The sequence below is a fragment of the Clinocottus analis genome, unplaced genomic scaffold (assembly GCF_023055335.1).
Source record: "Clinocottus analis isolate CAN_PGR_092001 unplaced genomic scaffold, fCliAna1.0.p SCAF_9, whole genome shotgun sequence".
Classification (NCBI taxonomy): Eukaryota; Metazoa; Chordata; class Actinopteri; order Perciformes; family Cottidae; genus Clinocottus; species Clinocottus analis.
In genome coordinates this window covers 5615001-5624836 of record NW_027176251.1, presented here as the reverse complement: position 1 = coordinate 5624836, position 9836 = coordinate 5615001, and the positions used below count along the sequence as shown (strand labels likewise).

At 43.2% G+C, this 9836-nt stretch overlaps 1 protein-coding gene and 2 non-coding genes across 3 annotated transcripts in view; 2 read left to right on the top strand and 1 right to left on the bottom strand.

Annotated features, from left to right (window-relative positions):
* The window catches only part of invs (inversin), a 20019-nt gene continuing 10183 nt past the window's right edge, over positions 1-9836 (bottom strand). Inside the window, exons 8-19 of the mRNA XM_068569357.1 lie at positions 9077-9186; positions 8712-8883; positions 7686-7841; positions 7406-7527; positions 6826-6933; positions 6632-6738; positions 6316-6525; positions 5277-5488; positions 4452-5043; positions 3696-3847; positions 663-749; positions 1-582 (exon numbers count right to left, since the gene is read on the bottom strand). Of these exons, the coding sequence (XP_068425458.1) occupies positions 467-582; positions 663-749; positions 3696-3847; positions 4452-5043; positions 5277-5488; positions 6316-6525; positions 6632-6738; positions 6826-6933; positions 7406-7527; positions 7686-7841; positions 8712-8883; positions 9077-9186 (2144 nt within the window). The 3' untranslated portion in view covers positions 1-466. The remainder of the gene's footprint in view (positions 583-662; positions 750-3695; positions 3848-4451; positions 5044-5276; positions 5489-6315; positions 6526-6631; positions 6739-6825; positions 6934-7405; positions 7528-7685; positions 7842-8711; positions 8884-9076; positions 9187-9836) is intronic.
* On the top strand, positions 962-1034 carry trnat-ugu (transfer RNA threonine (anticodon UGU)). The gene has a single exon. It is a non-coding gene; the product is annotated as a tRNA-Thr (tRNA).
* On the top strand, positions 2819-2890 carry trnat-ugu (transfer RNA threonine (anticodon UGU)). Its single transcript has one exon. It is a non-coding gene; the product is annotated as a tRNA-Thr (tRNA).

The following is a 9836-nucleotide window of genomic DNA, read 5'->3' as shown; positions in this document are numbered from 1 at the left end:
TTATTTTTGTGCAAATGCATATTTAAGTAAATACAAACTGCTTAGTTAAGAAATACAGCTTTCCCTTGAGACTGAAAGCACTTAGAGACCAGACTGTTGTGTAGAGAGTAACTGTGTGTGTCCGTGGCTGCAGGTGGGCTATCTGTATGACCGGCTGTTGATAGACTGCCTCATTCTCCAGAACAGGAGGAAAGGTTATCGCAGTGTGTGTGCGAGAGCAATGGTGAACGAGGGAGATGGTGTGTGTATGTGTTCCTTCCACAATGGATGAAAGGTTATCTTTTACACACACCATTTCTGTAGACTTAACCCCACCCTGTGAGGTCATGGCTCTGATGTCATATGGCTTAATTTTAGAAAGCTCGGCACATTGAGTGAACAATGTGTAAAGTAGTTCTATAGAGGTAAGGCCGCCAGCCAGCTGAGAAAACATCAAAGAACATGAGGTGTGTGTGTGTGTGTTGCTTCAGTTTTTTCCCCGGCCTCTGGTCCCAAGTCCAGCACTATGTGGTCTCAGGTGGTAAGAGTACTGCTTGGCTTGATTTACAGCGTCAGTCAGGTGCACACAGTCAATACTGCTCACTGTAAAATAAGCACACAAAATTACTTCAGAGACTTGGACTTTGTTAAAACTGCATGTTTGTGGATGTGCGATGACTTACACTGGCTCTGTGTGCGTAAAGACATCTCCAGCAGTAGCTGAGACTGAGAGTCCCGAAGAGAACGCCCCCGTCTGACCATAGAGTTGCCTTAGGGACAGTTCAGGAAAATGTTTGTAAATCTTCATTTAGTATAGTGTTTCATCATGTGAACAGTTTATGCAGTCAAGCAGCTGGTGTTGTATAACAAAGCTCAGGACACACCTTTAAACTTGTTGAGCTAATCAAATACCACACCCAAGTGTTGTTCAGGATGCGGTCTTCAAGCTGTTGATCGGGTTCTATGATTGGTACTGTTGTGTGGCTCTATAGCTCAGTGGTTAGAGCACTGGTCTTGTAAACCAGGGGTCATGAGTTCAATCCTCATTAGGGCCTTCTTTATGTTACTAAATAACTTGTGGTCACAGATAATCACCTGAATGATGTTACACTAAAGCTTCAATACAGTGTTTTAATGATACGGCCTATCAAAGACAAACACAGGGAAGAGGTAATTGTCTAGTGTTGGAGGACCTTGGTGGAAAAAACAACATTTTATTGTGTTTTTAAGGGGCTGTCTATAACAGGAAAAACACATGTTTGTGTTCCGATAAATAATTAAATGTTGTGCTATTTTGTTCCATACTGTTTTCTTTCATCCAACATACATATGTATTTCTTTAATTTACTACTTTGTGTATTTATGTTTGTAGATCTTGCCTAAATTCACCAAAATCTATCTTTAGATTTAACCTAATTTGCATATTTACCCAGAATATTTCAGAAAATGTGTAATAAGAAAAAAACACTTAACATGGCTTTATCCAATGTTACGATTTATGTTCTAGAAATGTGCAAACTAGCCCATATTTAATAAAATAGTGCCTCATTTGTTTATTCAAACATACAATTGAAGAACAATTGTACCACAAGTAATTATCTTTAGTTTCATGGTGACATTTTTTAACCTAGTGTCTCCTCTTAACATGCAATGTTTGTACTGCTGTGCAGAAGGTATAGCATTTATTTATATCAACAAATATAAATGAAGCTTGCACACAGCAAATCTGTGACACATGTAGTTGTGTTATCTACATTAGAGATGAAATAATTAATAGGCAATTAAGAAATTATAATTAACGGGGCAGTGTGACCTAGTCTAGAGTTGTGCCAAATGTCTGACTTCCCAGGAAAACAAATGAACATTAAAAAAAAAGGTGTGTGTGTGGCCGGCTGGCATTGTCGGGGTTTGTGTGTGCGTTCAGCTGATGGCTCTACGCAGTCGTCTGACATTCCCCCTGACAGCTCTGAACTTTTCACAGTGCCAGGACTGTCAGAGAGCGAAAAGGGGAGAGAGAGGGAGGTGAGGTGAGAAAGGGGAGGGGAAAACCACGTCAGGGGGCTCTATCTGTCTGTCGGTGAGCAGTGACGCTTGTATGTTTTGGCGCAGCAAGGTTCCTGCCCATTCCCCCATCATCACCTGGTGATGTGTGATGAAGGTCAGGCCTGTCTGCGGGACGAAACCCTACCAGAGGTTCTACACAGGACACCAGGCTGATACTGTTCTGGTATGTAGATTGAAGCATCGCCCAGACATTTACATGGGTTCCTGTTCCCAGAATTGCCACTGACAGCGTGTGTGTCCTACACGGGTATTGACAACCATCCTGATTTTTCAGCTTCTTCTGTTTCCAATGTGGGAATTTTCATCGCACCACTTGCACATGTGGGGTGGAATAGTGCTGTTACTGCACTGCTCTCTGTAGGTTGCAACTTAAGAGAATGCTGCTCACAACCTAACCAATACAGGCTTTGACATCACGACTACGGCATGCTTGGAAGTTTCAGCCTCGAGAGCCGTACAGCAAGTGATTCACAGTTGGTTTATTATGTGAGGATAAGCCTGGAGTTATTCATAATAACATTATAAACAATTATAACTCCCATGAAAAGACCTGAGGTCACAGTCATTAGTCCATCTCCAAATGCTTCCCAATGTCCTCATTTAGCCATCATTTACATTTGTAGTTCTATCATGTGAGCAGTTACTGCATTCAGCTGGTGCTGCGTCACACAGCTCAGCACACTCCTGGAACTGGTCAAACAAGTTAAACCTACGCCCATAGTTGTTTAGATATTTGTCTTTATGAAGCTGAACTGAAACATGATGTATTAACATAGGCTCTATAGCTCAGTGGCAGAGCACTGGTCTTGTAAACCAGGGGTCATGAGTTCAAACCTCATTGGAGCCTAAATATTTTGTTTTCGCGGTCATAAACAAACCTAAGTTACCCAAAAAAACTTCCAGTTTATTAAAGCAACTATTTATGCCTGATTTGAATACACTGAATAAGTAATTTAACAATCTTTTTTGCATCAACTTGGATTTGTAAACTTTTATCCCCAATTATTCTATTCTGCTGGAGTACAATTGAAGAAGCTTCTCGCATGTTTGAATTAATCTCGTCAGAAATCTTAATATAACGTTTTCTTGGTAGCTTTTTTCATGATTTGACAATCACAGTTGTCTGTGGCACTCAGCTCAAAGACTATTTGTTCCCACGAAGGACATAATACAGCTTTCCAAATGGGTCTCAAACACATTTCTGAGAAGGATGAATTCATTATCATGATTTATTTTTTGTTGATAAAAGCTGTTCATAATAAACATACTGAATATTACTCATTTGACGTCAAATCCAAGGAATATGTTTCTTGTTTTGATGTCGGCTTCAGTCGGCTCTGAAGGAGTCACAGCTCTTAAGTCTACGTTTGTTAAATTGTTAGCTGCAAATGTGTACAGCTCATGGAAACAGTGACGCACTGTTAGAATAAAGACATCCATTTCCAAACAGTGTCCCATTATTCTGATGAATTACACCACCAGATATACAAGCTGCAGCACTGCGCTCAAGAACTGTTAAGGGTCTTTAATGGCTCTGCTCAACAGATATATATATGTATATATATATATATATATATATATATATATATATATATATATTTATTTATTTATATGTATCTTGTGTGTTTAAGGCAAAAAAGCGATGATCTCACCATAGATACTTTGTAGCATCGAGCTTTTACTCGCTGACAGTTTGTTGGATTGACCTTGGATTTCCATCTTCTTCTTGTTGTGGGCGTGGGTTGAATAATTTGACTCCACCTTCTCGGAGGCCTGTACCTCTTTTCTTGTGCGTGTGTGGAACCTTCAGACACACATCCATGCAAGGGCAAAAAACATCCAGTGTTCAATAAAAAAAAAATTCAGACTGTGTTCAAAGGTTTAAAAGCTGGCAAGTCCTAACACTAAGACTCACTAAGCATAAACAAAGTAAACACAATTTATTTAGGGCAGTTAATAGGCAGCACATACAGAATATAATTGTGAAGCTGAATGGAAACAGAGGACCTCCTGTGGCGGACTGGCAACCTCTAAGAGAAACAGAGTGTGTACGAGCAAGAGGAAAGCAAAGAGCGGCTGCTGGTAGCGATTAGAGCAGCACGGCTGAACTTTTAGCCTCTTGTTAAACCAGTATGAAAGCTCGAGATTATAGCTTGTCTGTCCCCTGCCTCCTCGTCTCACCCATCTCCCACGCTCTCCCCCTAACTGCTCAAGTGTTGATGTTGATGGCATCCAGACCAACAATTGGGAGCGGGAGGGGTTATAGAGATGAGAACGAGTTGGCATGTATGTGGGAGAGGGCACATGTGGGCACCACATGGCATCGTCGGTCCTCCACAGCCAGAGAGGCTTCAGCTACCGAACACCCCTCGAGGTACAAACACAAGCGCGCACACACGTAAACTCACCTTCGCCAAGCTCGCTGGATGATGCGTGCAGCCTCATTCCTCCTCCTGCGCTGCTCTTTGTTGTGTTCCCTGTGCGTGCGTCTCGGAGTGGGTGCATGTGTGGCAGACTGAGTCTTTCTTAAGGGGCTTTTGTGGTCTAAAGATGAACCGCTTTCTAATGAGGGAATGCACGTTACGTCTTTGGCGGCGGCCTTTTCTGAAGTCTGCTCCTTATGATTTCTGTGCTTTTGTGGAGCGGTGGCGGCATCGGTCTTGCCGGGGGCAGTCTGCACAGTCATGTGAGCGTCTCTTTTCTTTAGAGGGATGCATTCTCTGGTAATAGTGTCAGTGTTGTCTGTCACTGAAACACATGTGGAAGGAATGCATGCGTTTGAGGAAGGTCGCTCTCTGACTTTGGGCATGGAGGGGGGTCCAGGTTTGAGGCTCGCTGGCTGGCTGCAGCTGGCAGAAGAGAGAAGTTCCTTCAGTCTGGTAGTCTGGAGAGCACCGGGCACAGCAGTGTCACTGGTCACATGACAGCAGCGGTCCAAAGCATCAGGAACCTCATGTGTTTCAGCTGCTTTACTTCTTCTAGATGATCTGCTCTTGTGGGCTGGTGGAGCGGCGGGAGAAAGTATATATTCATGTATATATAAAATTTCATAAAATCAACATGATAGCTCGCGTAAATGAGCAATACACTCTGAACGAAGAATGAAAAATGAATAAAATGTCTCAGTCAAAAGCTTATTTTAGCTTCTAATACTGATACCATAACTGTCAATCTACTGTGCATCAATTCAAAGTTCCATCATAGCAATTTTAAGAATGTCTGCACATGTGTACCTTTGAGTCTTTCTTCTTTGCTCTTTGCGCGTTCAGCTTTGGATGATTTCTTAGTTTCCACCACTGAGTCATTCAAGGATAAGTCCTCCATAATGTTCACCAAGGAGAGCTTTTCCTGCTCTGTTCTCACCACAGGAACCCTCCGTTTCTCTACAGTGGCCACGGAGACTTGCTGCACAGCTTTTCTCCTCCGCTGTTCTTCCTCTCGTTTCCTAAACACAAAAGAAAGTGGTTGGATGTATAAGCGTGGCTAACAGTTTGGTCTGAAACGCACCACATGAACAGCCAAAGTCCAGACAGGAAGCGTGGAGAATTTCCTTTTGAATGTTTTGGACATTTGTTGAACCATGTATGCTCTGATGAAGGTCCTTTAGACCAAAAGCTACAAACAAAGTGTTCTCTGCATAAAAGTGCTGTTCTTTTGTTCTAAAAGGGATTTGATTGGGCTATGGTGACACTGATTTATCATTCACTCAAAAAGGACACATAATCAAATTATTATTTTTTTTTTAAAAGTGGTGCAAAGGGGATTTTCACTTGGAGCAATAAAAAAAAGATAAGCATTTTAGTACTTCTCATAAATGACATACAACTCAATAAAACTGCCTGCTTGAAATAACGAGAAAGATATTTTGCCCTCTTAAAAAAACTTGTCGCTCAGAAGTATTGCGTAAGACAGAATAAAGGTGAGACTGGTGAGCAAATGACAAACGAAGAACAAGCCAAAAGAGACAGCGGGAAGACATATGTGTGTGCAGGGATGACAGAAAGAACGATTGATATGGACACAGTGTGACTGTTCCTATCTGAGCCATAAGAAGAAGAAAGAGACCGATAGCGAGGGATGAACACTATGCATGCAAATGTCCAACGCAGAAGGTATTGTGTGACAAAGAGAGGGGTGTTTATGAGAGTCGTACAACAATCATGAATATCATGAAGAAATGGAAACAACCACTAAGGCTTCAGTGCATGTGTTGTCCTGCATGTCTACAAACACCAACATGGAAGTATGTATCTGTCTGTGCTAATCTCTCACTTCGCTGCATCCTTGCGCAGCTGCTCGTGCCTCATGAGGAGCTGCTTTCTCTCCTTGAAGGCCTTGCGGACGGTGTAGCCCTTGTAAACAGCCTGGATGGAGGCAGCAGCGATGTCCTGGATCGCTGCTATGGACAGCGCTCCATGCTCCAGCATGAACTGAGTCACCTCACTGTGCCCGCCCAGCAGAGCGTAGTCCAAAGGTGTGTACCTGCGCAAAACAAACACCAGTGTCACCCACACATTTCCCCACTTCTACTCCCCCCTCTGACTCTCCTCATCTCCAGCTTCTTCCTCTGGACTGGCTGGGTCCTCACCTCTCTTCAGTGTGCTCCATGTGATTAGGAAATGCATTGTAGCCCAGCAGCAGTTTCACAGCGTCCAGGTAGCCATTGTTACAAGACCAGTGGAGAGCAGTCCGCCCCTGTGCACCCATAACAAGAGAACCACTTTAAAATATAGTCACGTTCAAATACTCTCACATGGCTCATATGTAAGAGTAGCTTTTTACCTCCTTGTCCTGTATGTTTGGATCAGCATTGGTCTCCATGAGAACAGCCATGCAGGTGATGTAGCCGCCGTAAGCGGCGCACTGCAGAGGAGTCCGTCTCGCCTGGTCCTGCCCAGGAGAGGTCAGATCACTAACAGTCAGATGCAGGTTAGATTAAAAGACTTCATCAGGATGAGGTTGATCCGGATTTTATACTCACTGCTCTTAAAGCAGTGCAAAGAAATACATCATTTCCACATTCATCCTCGTTTGTCTTTTGATTCATACAAGACATGCCGCTTCAGCCGTACAATTTATAGGAGACAAATCTACAATCCTTGTTTAGTGATTATAATGCCCTCCACAAGAAAAAAGTGTACTTGTTCATAGCATTTGTGGGAGTATGCAGATGGGAAAGTGCAACAGATGGATGCAGAGAACATATCATTTCTGACTAAACCTATTTGAAATGACCTGTCAGGTTTGCTCTCACAGACTGTGGTTGTATCATGTAAGCGTTTGCTAAACTGAAGATCTTCTTATGCACTAAATGGTGATACTTTGATTTTAATAATAATGTTTTGAGCTTGTGCATTCATACCTGTACATTGGGACTGATCCCATTCTCCATCAGTATTTGACAGACCTCAGCATTCCCTCCCAGAGCTGCCCAATGCAGAGCGGTGTGACCATCCACGTCCACCAGGTCCACACGTGCAGAACCTTTATCCATTGCATTCCCAATCCAGTCGAGGTGACACACATAGAGACTTGTGGTGAGTGACACTCATGTCTCTTAAATAGTAAGTTAAAGATTCATTATCAGGTAACAGTGGTAAAGAAAATCAGATGATTGGGACGCTTGCACCAATTACACCAACCTTTGATCAGTGTGAGTATGACATCTCTGTGTCCCATCTCGCAAGCCCGAAACAGCGGCGTGTGTTTCATCACATCCAGAGAATCGACCATCGCGCCCCTCTCCAACAGCAGCTTCACTGTGCTCACATGGCCTGACAGGGAGGCTGCATGGAGGGCTGTGTGATCACCCAGAGATACACAGAAACATAAAGAAAAACATCCTGAGATAAGAAGTATTGAACCTAACTGGACAGTGAACACCCTCAGGTCAACTTGTCCTCGTCTGGCTCTTCCTTCTTCATGCATTCTCCTAGACTGCAACTCCACTCTGGGCTGTGGCTAAAGCCTGGACAATGGCGGGCTAAACAGTCAAAGAAATGTAATGACGAGTAATACACTGAGGCTGGTGGCTACCCCCCCTTTTTCCCTCCAGTCCCCAGATAGAACAGACTAGAGTCAAGTGCATGTAAGTGATCTGGGCACCAGTCAGCTCCACTGCCCTGCACAACGTCTCATTAGGATGACTCAACCATTGTATGTTATGCATGCATAAACAATGACTGCCTGGCTGAGCAGAGGGGCTATCGCCATGGAGATTATACATCCAAACAGCCTCAGGGGTCAGAGCGTGGCAGTAAGTCCTGTGTGTCTGCATTGGTGAGCGCTTGTGTGTGTGTGTGTGTGTGTCAGAGGACAGTGCTGGCAGTGGTGGCAGTCTATTGAGCGGGCTCACACTAATTTTGCTGATGGTATCACTTCCCACTCTCCGTTAGTCTCGTGGTTTCTCTAGAAATTTAGGTGGAATCCCCTATTGAAGCATCACCCCTAGCCTAAAACAAGCAGCAGCCCAAACTCTGGTTTAAAAAAAAAAAAACGGAACAAGGACAAAAGTGTGTGTGTTTGTGTTTGTGTACACAGTATCATGACCAGGAAGTTCATGTTGCCATGCCCTGGAATTAGACAGAGAGCTGCAGGAAGGGTGGGGGATGTTGGTCAAAGCAGTTTAGAGGAGCCTCAGTCGCTCCTCTTGTTTCTCAGGTGCTCACCGGTGCCGCCATACTTGTCGGCCATGTTGATGTCAATGTGAGGGGTGAGGGCCAGCATGGTGCGGATGACATCATCACTGCCCTTCCCAGCGGCCCACATGAAGGCCGTCCTCCCCTCCAGATCGGGTTCATCCTTTACAGACGGGTGGGACAGAAACACACCGACTGTCTCCTGCAGACACACGTGAAATATACAATTTTGTTGTTGTTATGTAGTTTAGTTTATTTGACATGAGAAGCGTACTAAGCATGCAGGATGAGGCAGCTATATTTCACTATCTGCAATGTTGTATTTTGGAAAAAAAAACGTGTGTGATGCTGACTCAGCAGGTTTCCAGCTGCGTGTGTAAGTAGATACAACTCACAGCGTTGTTGCTCTGAGCCCCATAGTGCAGAGGAGTGGCTCCTTGACTGTCTGAGGGAATAGTGCCTGATGTGTTTCTCTCCAACAGTAGGTGGACAATTCTGGCATGCCCTGAAAAAACATATGTTTACAGCAAGGAGCTGGAACAACTGCTCAACTATACTCTCCAACAAAGTCACCCTTTTTCTTTCTCATTTACCTTGTTTTTTCAGTTTACTTTACAAACGGTGAACAGAAAAACAAATAACTCCACACTGACTAAAAACAAGTCAATTGTCAATATTTACACAATGTTCGACCAAAGCTAATGTTAAGCAGGAATAATGGTCACAATGTTTACCATCTTACCTTAGAATGTAAGTAGGGCCAGGCAATATATTGATATTCATTATATTGTTAAATGAGACTAGATATTGTCTTATATTTTGGATTGGAAGTGGTTTTAAAGGCCTCATTAGTAAAAAGAACACTAATTTTCTAATTCAACCAAACTATTTTAGCTGAAATCACCATTGATCATTCTCGATATCGAGGTAATTGGTCAAAATATTGTGATATTGTATGTTAACATTTGCTAATTAGCACAAAGCACAGCTGAGGGTGTCACCTGGCACGAGAAGTTAGTATGAAAAGAACCGACAAGCATCGCCATCCCTTGAGACACGTTGCTGTTATGGCTAAAATCAAATGAAACATTATCTTATCATGAGGAAAAAACAAACTCGTCAATTTTGGCTTCAATTCAGTTGACCAGTGTAAAC